The sequence below is a fragment of the Chionomys nivalis genome, chromosome 5 (genome assembly GCF_950005125.1).
Source record: "Chionomys nivalis chromosome 5, mChiNiv1.1, whole genome shotgun sequence".
In the NCBI taxonomy this organism is placed as follows: Eukaryota; Metazoa; Chordata; class Mammalia; order Rodentia; family Cricetidae; genus Chionomys; species Chionomys nivalis.
The window spans coordinates 17,697,525-17,717,495 of record NC_080090.1 but is presented as its reverse complement, the minus strand read 5'-3'; the positions used below and the strand labels follow the sequence as shown (position 1 = coordinate 17,717,495).

The 19,971-nt window shown below is 37.6% G+C and overlaps 1 protein-coding gene across 3 annotated transcripts in view; it reads right to left on the bottom strand.

The window, feature by feature from the left end:
- Akt3 (AKT serine/threonine kinase 3) overlaps positions 1-19,971 on the bottom strand; it is a 244,109-nt gene that overhangs the window by 11,194 nt on the left and 212,944 nt on the right. For all 3 annotated transcript variants that reach the window (XM_057770332.1, XM_057770331.1, XM_057770333.1), the window contains 2 exons: positions 17,134-17,348; positions 9,364-9,451 (listed from right to left, as the gene is read on the bottom strand). In XM_057770332.1, the coding sequence (XP_057626315.1) occupies positions 9,364-9,451; positions 17,134-17,348 (303 nt within the window). The remainder of the gene's footprint in view (positions 1-9,363; positions 9,452-17,133; positions 17,349-19,971) is intronic.

The following is a 19,971-nucleotide window of genomic DNA, read 5'->3' as shown; positions in this document are numbered from 1 at the left end:
GGCCAGTCACATGTGGAAATTTTCAAAACTGTGAGTCAAATAAGCCTCTTTGGGGGCTGATTGTCCTGATTATTATGTTATCACAACAGACAATGTATTCAAGGCATTAAATTCAGTTGACTGAAAAGGCATATTTAGAGCTGGGTTTACTTGTATACACTCAAGTACATTGAGTACTCTTCTAGCAATCAAATCATACACTAACATTCACTATTTTCCTAAAATTAAATACTTATGTTTCTTTACAGTATAAATAGAGGAAAACATTTGAAAGACAATTTTCTTAAATTCATGAGAATATATCAGTCCATAATTCCACTTGGGTTGGGAATACTATATGAGTATAGGACTAAGATCTTCAAAGTAAATCTCCTCAGACTTCCCTTAGCATCAAATCACTTGTGACTACCTTGTTCCTGTATGTTTAATTTTTTTGTTTGTCTGTTTTCTATTTTAAGGCTGTGGTGCTTAAAAAATTGAGTAGTACCTGGCTCTTTCTATGAGAGACCATGATTACAGTGTCACCGCTGCCTCACAACCCATGGCAATCTCAATCATTATGTGCTAGTATATAGGAATCAAAATACTGGGACGAAGACAACGGTAACAAAACATGTGCAGCACTTGAAGGTTCAAATTCTGTTACTGTATTTTTATCTCTTTAAAGCAATATGATATAGTAGCTAATCTTATGTAGAAATTCTGGTTAATTTGACCCCTGTTTCTCTTAAAAAAAAAACAAAACTGTATCACACTGAGGCAGGACCAAGGCCCTCCAACCTAGAGTGGATGGGGGGCCGGGTGGGGATAAGGTGGGGATAGGAGAGGAAGGGAGGCTGAGGGAACTGGGAATGGTATGTAAAACAAAAGATTGTTTTAAAAAACTTAAAAACTCGCTTTATGGTTTATTCAAGTATGTATACAGGTACTGGAAAAAGCAAGAATATGGAATATGTATACATAAAATGAATCCACCTCTGTCATGTATTATTTAACTATGCTATACATAAAGCTCTATAATACCAATTCCTTCTTAAACATAAAACTAGAAATTTGAAATAAGTGTATCTCATTTTTCTGTAACCATATAATATTAAGTGACATTCACATGTATGACCTCAATCCTATGAAAAAAATATCAAGGGGCTCATGAATCCTATGAAAAAAATATCAAGGTCAAGGTTTATAATTATTCATAAGCCATAAACTAGAACCACAAAAGTGGGTATTTTGGCTACACCAAGCATTGTATGCAAGTTGAATTCAAAGAAAGAAGAAAACCAAAACTTAGAGCAGAAATCAATGAACTTTAAAAAAGACAATCGAGAAAATAAAACCAAAACCTGAATTTTTTTAATTAATAAAGATGATGAGTCTGTTTGTGTTAAATAAATGCACTTCTATCAGTTTTCTTTGCATTTTAGGTAATTCTTCACACAAAGATGCTGTAATCTGGTACAAAATGTGTTTTCACTAAAGATTATACTACTGATATTTACACCTGAAACATGTCACTTGTCACACTCGATAGCTCTGTACTGATACCTACTCAGAGTCAAAACACTGCTTCCAGTTTCGACTGTTCCGACACTGGAACATTAAACGTATCTATTCATTATGATTTTTTCCAAGATTTTGTTGTAGGTGAGATTTTTTGTTGGGGGGGGGTTTCGAAAGAGGGTTTCTCTGTAGCTTTGGAGCCTGTCCTGGCACTAGCTCTGTAGACCAGGCTGGCCTTGAACTCACAGAGATCCATCTGCCTCTGCCTCCCAAGTACTGGAATTAAAGGTGTGCACTACCCCTCCTGGCTTTAGGTGAGAGGCTTTTTTTAACTGATTTTTATTGAGCTCTGCATTTTTCTCTGTTCCCCTCCCTGCCTCTCCCCTCCCCCTCAACCCTCTCCCAAGGTCCCCATGCTCCCAATTTACTCAGGAGATTTTGTCTTTTTCTACTACCCATACAGATTAGATCCATGTATGTCTCTCTTAGGGTCCTCATTGTTGTCTAGGTTCTCTGGGAATGTGATTTCTGGGCTGGTTTTCTTTGCTTTATGTTTAAAAACCACTTATGAGTGAGTACATGTGATAATTGTCTTTCTGTGTCTGGGTTACTTCACTCAAAATGATGTTTTCTAGCCATCCATTTGCTCCATCCAATCTGAAAATTCAAGATGTCGTTATTTTTTTCTGCTGTGTAGTACTCCATTCTTTGGTTGAAGGGCATTTAGGTTGTTTCCCGATTCTGGCTATGACAAACAATGCTGCTATGAACATAGTTGAGCACATGTCCTTGTGGCACGATTGAGCATCCTTTGGATATATACTCAAAATGGTATTACTGGGTCTTGAGGAAGGTTGTTTCCTAATTTTCTGAGAAATCGCCACATTGACATCCAAAGGGGCTGTACCAGCTTGCACTCCCACCAGCAATGCAGGAGTGTTCCCTTTACCCCACAACCTTTCCAGCATAAGTTGTCATCAGTGTTTTTGATCTTGGTCATTCTTACAGGTGTAAGGTAGACTCTCAGAGTTGTTTTGATTTGCATTTCTCTGATGACTAAGGATGTTGTACATTTCCTTAAGTGTCTTTCAGCCGTTTTAGATTTTAGATTCCTCTGTTGAGAGTTCTCTGCTTAGGTCTGTACTCCATTTTTTTTTTTTTGGATTATTTGTTCTTTTGATGACCAATTTCTTGAGTTCTTTGTGTATTTTGGAGATCAGACCTCTGTCTGATGTGGGTTAGTGAAGATCTTTTCCCATTCTGTAGGCTGTTGTTTTGTCTTGTTGACCGTGTCCTTTGCTTTACAGAAGCTTTTCAGTTTCAGGAGGTCCCACTTATTGTTTCTCTCAGTGTCTGTGCTGCTGGGGTTATATTTAGGAATGGTCTCCTGTGCCAATGTGTTCAAGTATACTTCTCATTTTCTCTTCTATGAGGTTCAGTGTGGCTGGCTTTATGTTGAGGTCTTCGATCCATTTGGACATGAGTTTTGTGCATGGTAATAGATACGGGTCCATTTTCATTCTTCTACATGTTGATATCCAATTATGCCGGCACCATTTGTTAAATAGGCTTTCTTTTTTCCATTTGATATTTTTTGCTTCTTTGTCAAAAATCATGTGTTCGAAGGTGTGTAGATTAACATCTGGGTCTTCGATTGGGTTAAGTGAGATTCTTATAAGAAACAACATATATATATATATGTATGTATGTATGTGTATATGTGTATATATATATATTCCATAGGCATTTCTTAAAGGTTATGCTATTTATATCATATGGAAAAACTAATGTTAGTTTTGACAGCTGTCTATGTCACAAGGCAGCAATTATGATGTTCAGCTATGAGACTGTCTAGTATGTATTTGGAATATATCTTTTTCTGGATAAAGTTTAAAAAGTAAGCCATCATTTGAGGGTGATAAGAGCAGCAACTTGACAATACTCAGAAACCTGTGTCTCTCTTCTTGTTTCCTGTTCCATGAAAACAATCACAATCACTAACATCCGGATAACCGCCTTCTGTCATCCAACTCTTCAACTAGAAATGCTAACACGACACTAGAACACCTTGTCTGACTCAGAAAGTTCCATTACAACACTTGCATGACGTTTCACCAATGAACTTGAAATATGTTGCAACAATGTGTTCTAAAAACAAACTCCATTCTATACCATGCATGTTTCCCAGTACTTAGTACCACTCGTCTACACTCTTATTCTCCATGTCAAAGCCACATTTCCCAACCACTTTGTCATCCTTTTCTTCCAATAGAGGAAATCCATCCTTCAACTCTATACTCTCGACTCTTTCCTGTTCAAACTCAAATGCTGGTTCCTTAGACAAGTTTTTTTTTTTTTTTATTGAATTAAAACACTTTTCCTCTTGCCTCTCCTTATACTTTTAGACTAAAATCAGTTCCTATTTCTTTTAAGTTTTCTATAAAATCCATATTCCTTTTCCTTCCTTGATGCCTCAATTTTAATTTCCGAGGCCCCTGAAAATTAATATACATCACTGTGGTGGTGTGAATAGGAATGGCCCCCATAGACTCATGTGTTTGAATGCTCAGCCCATGGAGAGCGACACTATTAGGAGATGTGGCCTTCTTGGAGTAGGTGTGGCTTGTTGGAGGAAATGTGTCACTGGAGGTGGGCTTTGAGGTCTCATACGCTCAAACCTAGCACAGTGTGACATTCTCTTTCCACTGTCTTAGGACTGAGAAGTAGAACTCTCAGCTCCTTCTCCAACATCATGTCTACCTGGATGCTCCCATGTTTCCTGCCATGATGATAATGAACTAAACCTCTGAAACTGTAAGTTGGGCCCAATTAAATGTTTCCTTTGTAAGAGTTGCTGTGGTTACAGTGTCTCATCACAGCAATAAACCCCAACTAAAACAATCACTGAATCTGACTTTTAATGGAATTCTTTTCTAGACCCTCTCCCTGCTACTGTACCAAGAAATCTAGAAAAAGTTCCTGTACTGCATGCCATTTCCTTCCACCAGGCACAGGAGTAGCACAATTCAGAAGGTGTACTATGTTATCAGGCATCTCTCCACTAGCACATCTCTCCTTGTTCTCCAGTCAGTCATGCCACTTATTACTGCTTTTTCTTTCCTTAAACTGTTCTGCTCCCTTTCTTAAATATCACATTTCCGTTAATTTCAATATCATATTTCCTTTAATTTTCCTTTCTATGAATGTTATCAAAGCCAAGAAAGGTCAATGACTGAAGTGTAGAGCAGAAGACAGCATTAGAATGCAGGCTAAAGAGAAACTCATACGAAACACACCAGGTGGATGCAGAGACCTACAGTAAATGATGAATTGATAGCATTTTTAACCACTTTTAAGCAGGACTGCTGAGAGTTTAGTGGGTGTAGCCCTATGGTGGAGAGCTTAGCTAGCAATTATGCAACCTGGGTCTAATCCCTAACACTGCAAATATCAGAACTGTTATCTATAAAGCAACAATCGTAATTATCATATGCTGTGATGTTTATAATAAGAAAGAAAAAATTCTTGGAAAATGGCAGCACAGAAATGGCGACAAGAGGAAAAGCCTGCTGCTGCATGTGACGTGGTCACAGCTGAAAGCAGACTGAGTGGGAACAGACACTGCAGGTCTACCCTCCAACAAAAAAACAACTGAGATAGCTAGTAAGATTATGGCAGAGGTAAAATGGAACCAGAAATACCAAAGAAATCACAAGAGAGGTAGGGCAAAAAGAAAGGCAAAAAAGACAAGCTAAAATCAGCCAGACAACTATATCAATAAATGAATTAAATAAAGATAGTTATATATTACATTTCATTAAGTCATACGTTATGCAGTAAGAAAAAAACAATAAACTACATGCCAAAACAGAATCTACTTATTTATAATTTAATAGATAAAAGTAAAATGATGAGAAAAAACATACTACACACACACATACAACCTTATATTTAGTAAGAGAAAAAACAGTAACTAGTCCCATGGATTAATTCATCAAGATATACCACTTCCAAATTTAAACATATATACAGTTGATAGTGCAAATTCAGAACACAGAAAGTGGACTAGGAGTGCGGCTCTGTGGCAGAGCACTGGCCTCGCACATGGAAGGATCTGGGTTTGAGTAGGATCACTGAAAAAAAATTAACAAATAAACAAAACCAAAAAAGAAACACAAAATTAAAAACATGCTTACAATTGTGGCTGAAGATTTCAACAACTGCTTGTCAGTAACAGATAGTACCAGTACACGGAAGAATGCTGCCGACATGAACTGCACCATCTGCCATCTTAACAGAACATGTGTCCCATACTCACAGGAGCATCTTGGGAAAGCATGCTACAGAGTGAAAGGCGAATCTGTGTTTCTTCTTCTCCTCCCTACTCTATCCCTGATAGCTTAAAGGTTTTTTTTTTAAACTTTGTTATAAAAAAATGTCACACAAAAAAGTCAAACACAAAATTATTCAGATTCAAAGATAACTCAATGAATGTCTATAATTACAGTAGCCATTTGGTTCTCCTCATCCCCTAATACTTAGTTGTTCTTTTTAATCTTTCCAACATGCCATATAGATAAAATATTTTCTAAAGGAAAATGTAGTTCAAAATGAAAAAACAGGTCTTTTAAAGTCTCTAGAGCATCAGCTCTCAGCCTTCCTACGCTGCAACCCTTATACAGTTCCTCACGTTGTGCTGACCCCCGGCCATAAAATCATTTTGTTCTTATTTCAAAACTGTAATTTTGCTACTGCTATGAATTGTAATGTAAATATCTGTGTTTTCCAATAGCCTTAGGCGATCCCTGTGAAAGGGTCATTTGACCCCCAAAGGGGTCACGATTCACAGATTAAGAAATGTTGGTTTAGGGAAAAAAAAAGTCTCAACAATAATCATGGTTCTAACTACAAAACTAGCAAAATAAACGCAAATGCGGCAGAATGATGAAATAGTCAAATGGGGTGAGTGAGACTGCACAGTGGCAGCACACTTCCCTAGCACATGACATGTAAGACCTTAGTTAAGTTCAAGTTCCAGCATGCACGTGCTCATGCACGCAAACACACACACACACACACACACACACACACACACACACTCTAAGATAAAATCCCAAACAAACAAGCAAACCCACAATAGAGAAAAATTAATGAAATCCAAATTTTTTTGATTCTTTTCAAATTTGAGGCTGGGGGTTTGAAAGAGAGCTCCATGGTTAATTGTTGCTCTTCTTGTACAGGACTGGAGTTTGGGCCCGGGGCTCCAGAACACTCATGGCAGCTCACACATATCTGTAATACTATGAACTCCATGGAAACTACACACTCATGGACATGACACTACACAAAAACAGAGTGAGTACTTACATGTGTAGGCAAAACACTCATACACACATAAAATAATTCTAAAAATTATTAAATATTAAAATAAATAAATGAAATAAAATCTGAGGCTGGACTAGTTAGTAGTGCATACCTGTAACTCAAAGTACCAATGGAGAGAGGATGCTGAGGGCAAGACAAGTTACACAGGAAGACCCAGCAGGAAAGATCATGGTGACGAGTTACACCAGCAAACAACCTGCCAGAAAAATCTTCCAGCTTAAGGGTGCTAAAACAATCATATTCTCCTAAGGCTCAAATGGCTGTCCCTCTCTGCAAAGGGGGTGAGAGGGCAAGATGCAGTGGAGAACAAAGGATCAGCTCTTCGCCTTCTCCTGAGGGTTCCCATGCTACTATAGCTACTTCACTTCTGTTTTTGAAGACAATGATTAAGACATAGTTTTAAGGTACTAAATATATCATCTCTACTGTGTCACAAATATTTAGAAAGGGGTAAAAAAGGGGCAGTTTTTTGTGAATTCAAGGTCAGCCTGGTTACCACCATCAGTTCTACATTACACAGAGACACACAGTGAGACTGTCTCAAAAAACATTTTAATTAGAAAACTAGGCATTAATTATGGACTAATACATAAAATAATGAACACAAAGTTTATTAGTAAGTAATATTGCCCAACTTTAAAGATGAAATACCTAATTATACATAAGTTACATATTTGAATTTTTATAATACTTATTTATCTGAGTGTATGTAGAAGGGTCTGCATGTGGCACAGCTCACATGTGGAAGTCAGAAGGCACCTGGTAGGTTTCTCTTTCTACCATGTGTGTCATGGGGACTCGCAATAAAACTACCACAGCCTCAGTTGTGCTGTGGCTCCTCCAATCTGGATTCATTTCATTCCTTGTGGCCATATCAGGTGATCTTGACCCAGTAAGTAAGTGCAGGTGCTTATGCCTGACCATCCATTATTTCCAGTTCTTTTGTAGTACAGAGACATGATAACCAGAGCATAGCTCACAGAGGCTTTCTTAGGTATACATCTATCTCGTAAGGATCATTATCTATCTTACAATGTGGATGCAATTGTCTGGATCAAGTCAATAAACATTCACAGCTTTCAGAATGCTGATGAGTTTCATAGAGTCTGTGAAAGACCTAGAACATGTATGTGCTTTCACATGTTAGAAACTAAAATATGTAAGTTTGGTTAAAGTGAAGAGTTAAGTAAATATTTAAATGGACAATTACCTTAAATGCTTAGATACAGGAAAGGGAAAAAAAAAAAAAAACACCAAATTTCCCATTGCCAACAATCTAACATAAAAGTGAAATATCAATCATTTCCCCTATGAATTGTACTGGTATCCTTTTATGGGACTCAAAGAGGAAAGTATTTGGCACAAAACAAATATTTCAAATAAAAAATAAAAAAATCCAGAAATGGTTAGATTAGGTAAATTAATTAGATAAAACATCAAGTAAATAACTGAGCATCAAAATTTCACACTAAAATTTTATATAAAGAGCTGGAGAGGTAACTCTTCACGTATAGTAACTAGCACACAAACATGAGAACATGAGTTCAGTGTTCCAGCACCCGCGAAAAGCTAGGCATGGTAGCACACAGTGATACCCCACGGCTGAGGGACATAGACAAGCAGATCCTTATTGCTCACGGGCCAGCCAGGCCAGCCTCATCAGTAAGCTCCGAGGCTCAGTGTAAGAGAATGCAGAATAATATGACTTCAACCCCACCGCTACATACACACATATAAAAAAATTATGGAAGCATTTAAAAATCAAAATCAGTATCTGTATTAACAATATCTGAAGGCAAAGTGAAGTACTAAAACTGGCAGAGACATGCATGTGCTGTACATCTGGAAGCCAGCACTGTGAAGGCCAGACAAGAGAACCACTGTGACTGACGGCAGGCCCAGAATGCACAGCAAGCTGCACGGCAGCCTGAGCCAAGTGTGACACAGTCTTAAGTAATGAACAAACACCAACAGGAAAAATGCGCATCATAAATAAAATAAAGGTACATAATTGGCAGCAATCATTTCTGTGGGAAATAAAGTTATGTTGCAAGTAACAGAAAGGATACAAATAAGACCATAAATCCTTACTTTGTTAAATACAAAAACTGTTTTACTGCAAATTGTTTTAAAAATAAAGAATCTATATATTTGAATGAGAAATGTTTTGAATTAAGACATAAAGGCAATTTTTATAAATTATTATTTCTTCTTTGGCTTATCTAAATGAAAAACAAAATGTTAGGTGTCTTCTTTTTCAACTGGAAGAAATAAGGCTGAAGAAATTATTCTTAAAAAAAGACAAAATAAACTCTTGACAATTGGGAGGAGTTTCAAGAGGCACAAAATTACAAAAAAAATTATGCTAAGAAGTTTGGTTATTGTTTAAACACCAAAGTAAAATAGGAAATATCACTGCATTATTAAAGTCTATTCCCATAAATCTCTGCTGTGTACAGCATCACAAAGACATCTTACCTTTTTGTCGTACACATCTTGCCAGTTTACTCCAGAAAAGAAACTATGCCTCATAATTTCTTTTGCATCATCTGGCCCTCCACCAAGGCTGTGAGTATAGAAATAAAATTTAAAAAAATGGAAAACATTTACATAAGTCACACAATAAAACCTTTTGTGTAGATAAAATTTACTGTGTTCGAAATAATTTTAAATGCATAGCCATAAAAATAAAAATTAAATAACTTTAATAACTAAAATTTTCAAACATACTACTAAATAAGAACCATCCTTAGACCAAGGTAAAAGATAAAGGCTTTGGAGAGCACTCTAAAGAGGCAAGCACTTCTTAGAGAGGGGGTATTGAACAAGTGACAAACTCCCAAGTAGAGATAATACAGCCTCTCTGGGGGTTACAAGACTCAGAAATACACAGGTATCACCAGGTATAATGGAAGATATAGCCACTGTTCCTTTTTTAGTAACTGAGTCCAAAATGTTCCTTTGTTAATGTAAATCCAAAAGTAAACAACTGGTTAGAGACACATCTGTGATCTCATGGAGTTAGTGGTGAAGTTCATCCCAAGACTGAAGTGGCTGGGGCAGACGGATCTGAAGTCGAGGTCAGCCTGGTCTACACAGTGAGTTCCAGAAACAACCAGGGGTACAGAGAGAGACCAAGACCATGTATCAAAAAGAAAAACAATAAAACTATCTCTGGAGAGCACTGTTCCAAATAAAATCTCACACTGCTGTCATATCACTAAAGAATTGCACAGAGACAATATTGTTACCCATGAAACATCCTTACAAGTTAATCTGCTGTGCAATTCAGAATATAAAAATAAAAGTTAAAAATAGGAAAGAACAAGTATTTTGTATCTTTAAAAGTTTAATTTAGTACTTGTTCATTAAAAAGAAAATATGTATGAAAAATAAGACTGGAAAGGAGGGAGAAGAAAACAGAAAAAAAGAAAAAAATGAGAGAAGAAGGTAAAGGAACATACTGGAGTTTGGATCTAACATAGGAAACTCTCTTTCAAGTTAATCAAGCACAGATGCATGTGTGTATGAGTTCATTGTGATTTTTACTATTTTAAAGGATGTGAAGTGTAATAAATACAAAGAAAAAGAATAGCATGTTTCTATTATCAACCAGCCGCAAAATTCTCACAGAAAACATTTCATTTTTGCTCAATTACAAATTCAACTATAAATGAATTTATAGTTCTAATTAGTTCTGCCATGGTACTGTATGTTTATGGTAAAGCCAGAGAAGAAAGCAAGATGATAAACAGCAACCATGATCTGCTTCTGTCAGTGAGTGCTGAAAGATGAGAGACTCTCCGCAGAAAGAGCACTTCCTCTACCTCTCCCGGCATTTACAATGTCCCAGAAACCAAACGCTCCTCAACCAAATCTAGTCTATTAACCTTTCATTCATCACTTTATCAGGTCTAAAGAATAAAAGCAACAAATCCAACACTGACTTAAAGGACTTGTCAATTTAGGGGGTAGAAGAAATGTCATCCCATAGCCAATCTCAAAATACCACAGTAGATCAAACCACTACATATTGTTTCCACACAAACACAACGTCAGAAACAAGAACATGGAACCAAATTCTAAGAGTGAGAAATTGTGACTTACTGTTTTGTTTGTACTATTCTTGATTTAATTTGTATCATTTTATTAAAACAATCAATGACTGTTGAATAAAAGGTACAGCTTACTACATCCCTGGAAATTTAACAACTAGTTCTGGTGATCCGTGCATGCCAACATTAACACATCACTAGCCAGGAAACAAAACAAAACAAAACAAAAAACACCCAAACAGCTAAAGAAAGTAGGGACAGACTAACTGTCCCTGAACTGTGGCTGTCAGGACCTTTTATTGAAAGAAACCTGACACAACTAGTAGATCCATCAACAGCTTTGGTGGGAAATGCAAGCAAGCCTGCTCTGGGATCTTCAGAGAAGTCTTTAATTAAAACACTCCAGAAAAAAACATTAGATTGTATAATAGGATAGCAAAGTTCTTATCTGGAACCTTCAGTCTTATGATTTCGTATTTAAGTTTAAGCAACTGATTCCTGTTTTTCCAGGGGATGCAATCTCTCCCCTGGTATGCTGTCTCTCCCTGGGAGGCAGAGATCAGTATTGGGTTAACAAAGTCATCCTAAACTTGGCCTAAGGAACAAAAATAGCAAAAACACCAAAATATTTTATTTCTGAAAAGAATTTAATATTTCAAAGTATAAATCAAACCAGTTTGCATAAAAAAATCAGAACTTTATTTTCTTACAGTTTACAGTTTATAGTTCACAATATTGTTTTATGTGTACTTGAGAAGGCACATGAATTAGAGAAGCAGTCATTCTATAAGTTAAAAAATGTCAATCTGGATTTAGTTGTTCATTTTTGTATAAAACCCCAGTTCTTTTGCAATAATTGGTTTAGGAAATAGCTAGCATGTTTATCAACATAATTAGATAGTATAGTTATAGATTTCATTTTAGAAGCTCAAATCCATTAACACAAAATTCTTCAAAATATGAAGATGTCAAAAAATTTAATGTCAATGGCCCCCTAATATATAATTTAAATACTTCAAAATGATGTCAAAGTATGAGTTGAACTGATGCTTTGGACTTTTTTATGCCTAAGTCCATAAACTTCAACATCGGAATACCAAATAAGCCGTTAGCTCCCATATATTCCATGTATGAAGAACATCACAGAATTCCTATTTTCCTACAGTAGTATACCCAGCATAAGATGGTGGTTTTCATGTAAGCTGTACTGGAGGATAAAGGAAAGACATGCAGAAGGGCCACAGAGTAACAGAGAATAAGCTTCTGGTGGAAGTGTGGATGGGAAGGTTTCAGCTTTCTCTAAGGGGTTGGCCAATGGGAGTATATGGGCAACACAAATTGGACCTGCAGTAGTTCTTTATCTTCTTCCACTTCCTCTTCTTCCTTTCCCTCTTTCTCTTCTTTTCTTTTTTGGGAGAGAGGTCACAAGGGTGGGCAGGCAGACTTGGGAGGACTGGGAAGTGAGTGTTATTGGGGTGCATGGTGTGAAATTCACAAATAATCAATAAAATATTATATTAAAAAAAGCCCAAAGATGGTTAATCCTTTAGGAGAATTCACAGCAATTCAGCAAACAATACAAAGAAAAAAAAATTAAGCAGCATCTAAAGTAGCTGAATGAAAAAAGAAATCCCAGTATCTGATTATGTTCAAAGCCTTCTGGAGAATATTGCTGGCTTTATTTTTCCTAGAGCTGAACTCTTATTTCCCAGGTTTCTGCCCAGGCCCTCCTCTTTTCACACTCTCCTTTCTGTGCTACTTTTCAGTCTCCAGTACCTCCTAGACGTCAGTGACCACCCAAATCTATAGCTGGCTACTATGACTCTTTTAAGCATTGGTTGCATTTCTTCCAGATGAGTACTTGGCATTTCCATCTAGGTTTGCCAACGAAACCTTAGATTTGCTATAAAGTTACTCTCAGCACCCACTACTACAAGCCTCTGTCTTTGCTTGTCCTCCCTAAATTAATCACACTAACTGGGTACTTCTAGGATTATCCATACCATCTTCCTTACATTTTTATTTATTCACAACTGTATTGTTTCTTTTTAAAAAATCTTTTAAAGAACCAGTTTTCTTATCTAGAAATATTTGCTTATTGTTTTTAAGATATAATCTTCCTAAAGTGTTCAGGCTGGCCTCAAACCCTAAATCCTCTTGCCTCAGCATCCTAAGTAATGTATCTGCCATACAGGTTTTGTAAAGTGTTCTGTCTTCCTGTCCTTTACTTTTCAAACCAGACCACTCCACAGCTGCCAGGGCTGCTTTCTTATCACACATATCTCGTTATACCATCTCTTTCTTTAAAGCATTCTTCTGGTTTTTCACCCTTCCCCAAATAAAGATTATTTTCTAAGAAACATAAGACCCTTACAGTCTAATACACCTGTTTCATCTTTCAATGGTGCTCAACTCATATTCTATAGTCTAGGCACTGAGCTTTTCAAATGCCATGTTCACGTGCATGTTTGACTATATTTTATATGCGAATGATGCCTGAAGCCAGCTCAGATTATCAAAATCTCTTAGGCTGAGATAATGATCAAGAGCATTTGCACATAGTTCAGCCAAAAATATGCAAATAGGTTTGTACCCTTTGTTATTCTATAAATGTCTAGAAAGATGTGCTCACGCTATCTATCTCTGCATCCTCAGTACTTTGATACAGTAGTACAGAGACTAGACACATTATATAAAAGAGCTTTATAAGCCTCAGAGGAGAAAATATGTATCAGGGCCCTAACATTCTTGAAATTTACCTAACGTATATTCAAAAGTTTCTAAGTACCTACTATGTGCTATCTGTACAATGGGAATGAGCCAATAGTAGAGAAATTAATGAGACACAAAAAACATACACAAGACTTTGTTTTACCAGAAACTTACAGACACACACAGAACAAAGAGTGACCAAAGTTGTCTGGAAGAGTCAGAAAAAGATGGGATAAAAATTCACTACCCTTGAAACCAAGTCAAATATTAGATTCTCCCCCACTCAAAAAGATGAAATGGTAGGCACAGCTCTGCTTAAAAACAACCTTTCAGTAAACTCTGCTCATTACATAACTGAAATAATCACCTTAACTGCAATACATCTCAAAAACTATACTGAGAAGTTGGTACTGCAGACAAGATGAGAAATACTATGCACACATCAGAAAATTTGGTTTTCTATTCCTGCTCCACATGAATTTTCAGTGAGACCACAGACACATCACTTACCTTCTGCACATGAAATGTTTATAGTATCTACACGATCTACTCTGGAAGGCCCCCTAAAAAAGCAAACTAAATCAATAGAAAAGCACCCATTCAGGGGGCTCACCTGTATTCCTGAACACAGGGTCTGCTCTAGTGTACTGTCTAGGTGAGGTGCACACTTGTGTTGAGGGGTGGGGCCATCTTTTCCTAGTGCAGAGGTCAGCTCTCCTCTAAGGGGAAGAGTCAGCTCTCCTGCAGTACTCAGCAAGGGGCTTGCTCAACATGGCATGGTTTCCTTAATCCCTGTGCTAACAAGGGCCCCAGACATGGATCTTGGCAGCAGCTCAGGCCCAGAGTCTCCATGTTCCAGTTGCAGCACATGTCACCCAGATCAGTATGTCCCCTGCAGTAACATGGCCCTTGGACACCATCATTACCACCTAAGCAGATGTGAGAGCTGGCCAGGTCTCAAGAGTGAGAGAACTATCCCCACCCATCACTAGCTGCATCACACTGTAGAGCAGACCCTGCACCCGCCAAGGCAACATACTAGTGCTGACCCTGCTGACATCAACACAGGAGAACCAGCCCTGACGGCAAGAGAGCAGGACAGCTGAGTACCCCCATTCCCGAGCCCAATATGTTCCCCATAGCAATCAGGAGAGAGGGTCCTGTACCCTGCCTGGCAAAATAGTAGAGTTGGCCCTGGTGGTGTGAGTTTGGGTGACCTGAGAGCAGGAAAACTGGCCCTGCTCCTTGCTGCAGGCCGCACTAGGTGAGCTAGTCTAGGCAGTGCTGGAGAGGGAAAAGCTGGAGCACTGACCAATCCAACTACCACCCAGGCACAGACAGGGCTATGACCAACTACCACCCAGGCACAGACAGGGCTATGACCAATTACCACCCAGGCACAGACAGGGCTATGACCAACTACCACCCAGGCACAGACAGGGCTATGAGTTGTTCCACCTCAACACCCACTGAATCTATGAACTAAGGAAGCATGTGAAGGAAGAACCTACAAATCCATGACACAGGACAACAGGATATCCAAGAGGAATCTCCAATGAGAGCCCATTATCGGTGGTGTAGCAGAAGCTACAGACCTTTAGTCAAGTCAATGACTTACAGCAACGAGCACTGGCAAGTAAAGAAGGGTAAATTGTGTGACTCAACGGGCCACACTACAGTTTCCACAACAAGATTCCCTCCCTCCCTCCCTCCTCTCATTTTGTTTGTTTTTGTTTTTTTTTCTTTTAAATTTGGTTTGCTTTGGGAGGAGGTTGCAAGGCAGAGGGTGAATAAAAGGGGACAGAGGTAAGTGGGATCAGAATGCATAATGTGAAATATACAAAGAATCAAGAGAAATTAAAAGAAATAAAAAAGTGATGGTAAACTCTTTATTATACATGGTTATTTTTGCTGAAAGCAGTATGATATTCTTAAAAATGTATTTACCTTTAAACTTATTTTTTACTTTATGTGTATGAGCGTTTTGAATATATATATATATATATATATATATATATATCTTTTGTATGTTTGGTGCACCTCAGGAGATCAGAAGAAAGTGTTGGAGCCCTTGGACTGGAGTTATGGATGGTTGTAAGTCATTAGGTAGGTGCTGGGAACAGAACCTGGATCCTCTGCAAGAGCAGCCAGTCATTTAACCACTTATACCAACTCTCCAGCCCCACATTCTTATACACTTAAAAATGAGATACCTACAGTATCTTTGCTAAAGGAAACACCTTTGCTAAAGGAAACAAAGATCAAGTTCTAAAAATTCACATACTTCTTTGAAACATTAGAGTCTCTCAAATACATGCTAAGAATGAACCAAAAAAACACTGGTAAAACATTAGGTGAGATATTCTGGGCAACCAAAAAGATGAAGTCGTCTATTCTCTAGATGCTTAGAGTTTAATGAGCTTTCAAGGAAGTTCTGATACTTATGGGGAGAGGACAGACTCTGCCTGCCTCCTTGCCTGCCTCCCTCTCTCCCTCCCTGTCTCCCTCTCTCTCTCTTCCTCCCTCTTTCTTTTTCTCCCTCCCTCTCTCCCTCCCTCTCTCTCTCTCTCTCTCTCTCTCTCTCTCTCTCTCTCTCTCTCTCACACACACACACACACACACACACACATACACACACACATTATGGGAAGGTGGAGAAGATAAACACCACCTCAAGTTATGGGTTATTTTATAAACAAATTATTCCACATATAACTAGTGAGTATATTGTAAGTTAATACATAAATGGACAAAATACAACAACTGAGCAGTAAAGACTGTAAGAGAGCTTAGATCCTAACCAAAACATATCTGTAAGAACAAAATTACAGTGTCTCGCCTTACAACCAATTTTTCAGCCATACCTGAAAAAAAATAACAAAAAAGAGAAATGTTGCCGGGCACTGGTGGTGGGTGCCTTTAATCCCAGCATCTGGGAGGCAGAGACAGGCAGATCTCTCTGAGTTCGAGGCCATACTGGTCTACAGAGTGAGTACAGTACAGGCTCCAAAGCTTCAGAGAAATCTTCAACCAATCAAACAAACAAACAAAAATAGAAATGTTAGCCTGGATTAGTGGCAGAAAGAGTACAAACAAGCCTTTTTCCTATGATGTGAATCAGGAGAAACATAGAGCCCTAGGGACAAAAAAAAAAAAAAAAAAAAAAAAAAAAGAGAAAAAAAAAAAAGAAACCCTTCCATTCATTCCTAAGGTAACTAAGACATTTTTTACTCATAATATACATAAAGATTTCTCAAAAGTCCTTATTTGAAAAGTTTGTATAATATTTTCAAATTAAGAAACAGTTTATGTGTTTTTAAACTCTTCTATATTATGGACTTAAAAATAAGTCAGTATCTCAGTGGGAAAATGTCTATGCCAAACACAATGATTCCTGGAATCATGTATATTTCAATTTATTTTCAAATCATGAACTCTAACCAAATTTATCAGCAATTTATAGACTAATATCAAGGCTTACCGTTTATTTGGATCCTTTATCAAGAGCCCTGAAAGCAATGATTTTGCATCTGAAGAGAGTGTTCGGGGAAATTTAATGTCTTCCATTAGTATTAGTTCAAAGAGTTTCTCATGATCCTGGTTGTAGAAAGGCAACCTCCCACACATCATTTCATACATGACAACACCCAGGCCCCACCAGTCTACTGCTCGGCCATAGTCATTATCTTCTAATACCTAGAAGTGAAACCAGCAAAATTATCATTATTGTTGTTCATCATCATCATCATCATCATCATCATCATCATCATCCATTCTCACTATATGGCCTAGGTTGGCCTGGAACTTCCTATGTAGGCTAAACTGGCCTCAAATTCATAGAGATCTGTTTGTCTGCCTCTGAAGTGCCATGCCTAGTCCATGTACATTAACGGTTAAAGTATCATTCAAAAGAAGTAAATTCTATATGAAAACAAAAAAACCTTCAATTACTTATATAAAACAGTTAATATAAATTCAGAAACACTCAATGTACAAAAAGCAAAAGTCATAAAGATTTTCTTAAATGAATTTGAAGTATATCCAAATCTACATAACGAAATGAAAACCATCAGCTAGTATGTTTGCTTATTTTCTTTTAGGTCTACTGCATTTCACACTCTGAGTCCTTCCAACAACTTAAAAAAAATTAGGCCATGCTGGTGACAGATCACATATTGTGCACTGTACATTTTACTTTAAAAATTAAGTTTAAAACAAGAAAGAAAACGGGGTGGAAAACTGGCTCTGTGGCTAAGAGTGCTTAGAAGAGGTGGGTTCCAGTACCAGAATCCACCTGTTGACTCACAAAACTCTGTACCTCCAGTTTAAAGGGGTTAGACATCCTCCTCTTTGAGCATCTGGTGGCCATAATGCTGTGCGCGCGCGTGCACGCGCACAAACAAACATGCAAAACATTTATACACACAAAATCTAAAAAAAAAATTTAAAGACAATAATACAAATCAAACAGTGAAAGATGAAAACACCAAACAATTTAAAGGATGATAGTATAGAGTGTGGCTGTAAAACAATAAATATGACAACTTATGGGATCCCTTATATCTTTAAAGTCTTTCAGAAAATAATGAAGGAAATGAGTACCCGTATTTACTGCTCTGAAATATAATCTTTTTTTATATCTGAAGCCTCAGAAACAACAAACTTTAGCCAGGTGTGGTGGCATAGCACTCAAGAGGCAGAGACAGTGGATCTCTGGCATACAAAGTAAGTTCCAGGACAGCCAGGGCTACAAAGTGAAACCCTGCCTCAAAGAGAAAGAGAGAGAGAAAGAGTGAGAGAGAGAGAGACAGAGACAGAGAGAACTATGGAATCTTTGTGGTATATGTCCATATGTATATATATGATGCAAAAACAATTTAGTTATGGCACAAAGATATCACTTGGCTACATTAAAACACTCTCTTCAAATCCAAACACGGCCACTTACTTGCATGCTGACCCCAGCATGGAACTGCAACGGGAGAGCCCAAGGCCTTGTGCAAGGTAGGTAGGCCATGTGTTCTACCACTAAGTTATACCCTCACCGCAAAAGTGACTCTTGTTCAATGGAATATTCCTCACGTAGAGACAACGTCCAGTACTTTATTTAGATAACTACATTTGAATTAATATTAAACTTCAGTTTATCTGACCCTTTCAAGCTTTGAGAAAACCTGATCTAAAATATAAATTACATCAACTAGAAAATTCTTATTTTGAATTAATCAAATGCTTTACTGAATTTTATGTATTTCTGATAGTTACAGTAGAGTTAACTACTACAAAGGGCATATGAGCAGAATGATTTAAAGATGAAGGGCAGAATGTAAAACTTCAACCATATAGTTGTTTTATTGTCAAAGAAATCAGGAAAATCATCTGTAACTTAAGATCAAAAGCCTGGTTACTGTAACTAAAGAAAATATTTTCTGAAAGAGAAACTTTAGGTTTTTTTTCTTTCTTCTTTTTTTTTTATTGAAGAAAAAAAAATTTCCGCCACCTCCCAGCCTCCCATTTCCCTCCCACTCCTCCCCCTTCTCTCTCCCTCTCCCCACTTCTCTCCCCCTCCCTCTCCAGTCTGAAGAGCAGTCAGGGTTCCCTGCCCTGTGGAAAGTCCAAGGTCCTCCCCCTCCATCCAGGTCTAGGAAGGTGAGCATCCAAACTGTCTAGGCTCCCACAAAGCCAGAACATGAAGTAGGATCAAAACCCAATGCCATTGTCCTTGGCTTCTCATCAGCCCTCATTGTCTGCCATGTTCAGAGAGAAACTTTAGTTTTTTAATAGACAAAACATTCAAACTCGATGCATCTGAGTAAGTAATATGGGAACAAACAGAATACAAAGAATAGCCTCAGGAAGCTTATGGAATTTTTTATTTCTTAAAATATATTATGGACCTTTTAAAGTAACAGTGACTATCTCAAAGTTCACAGTGGAGTGCATAGTTTTCTAGACCTTTATCTTTATCTAAGTGATACAGAATTTTACCCAATAACAAAACAAAAACCTAACTAATCTCTAACTGGATTCCTACAATACCAACAAAACAGTGGCATACATGAAAAGGAGCCAAATGTGGTTTTTAACCTCTTTTTTCATAAAACCATAAAAAGCATAAAGCTGGATTAACTGCCTTCTGAACCCACATTTCACCAGCCGGGTTCTCATCCCCAGCTGGCAAAACTGGCAATCCTTTATTTCTGTTTAAATACCTGGTTTTCAGCCAGAAGGGCAGGAGTACATAAAAAGAGGGTTTCATTTGGAAGAGAATAGCAACTGAAAACCAAAACTACATTGTAAGAAAGAACTGTTAGATAAA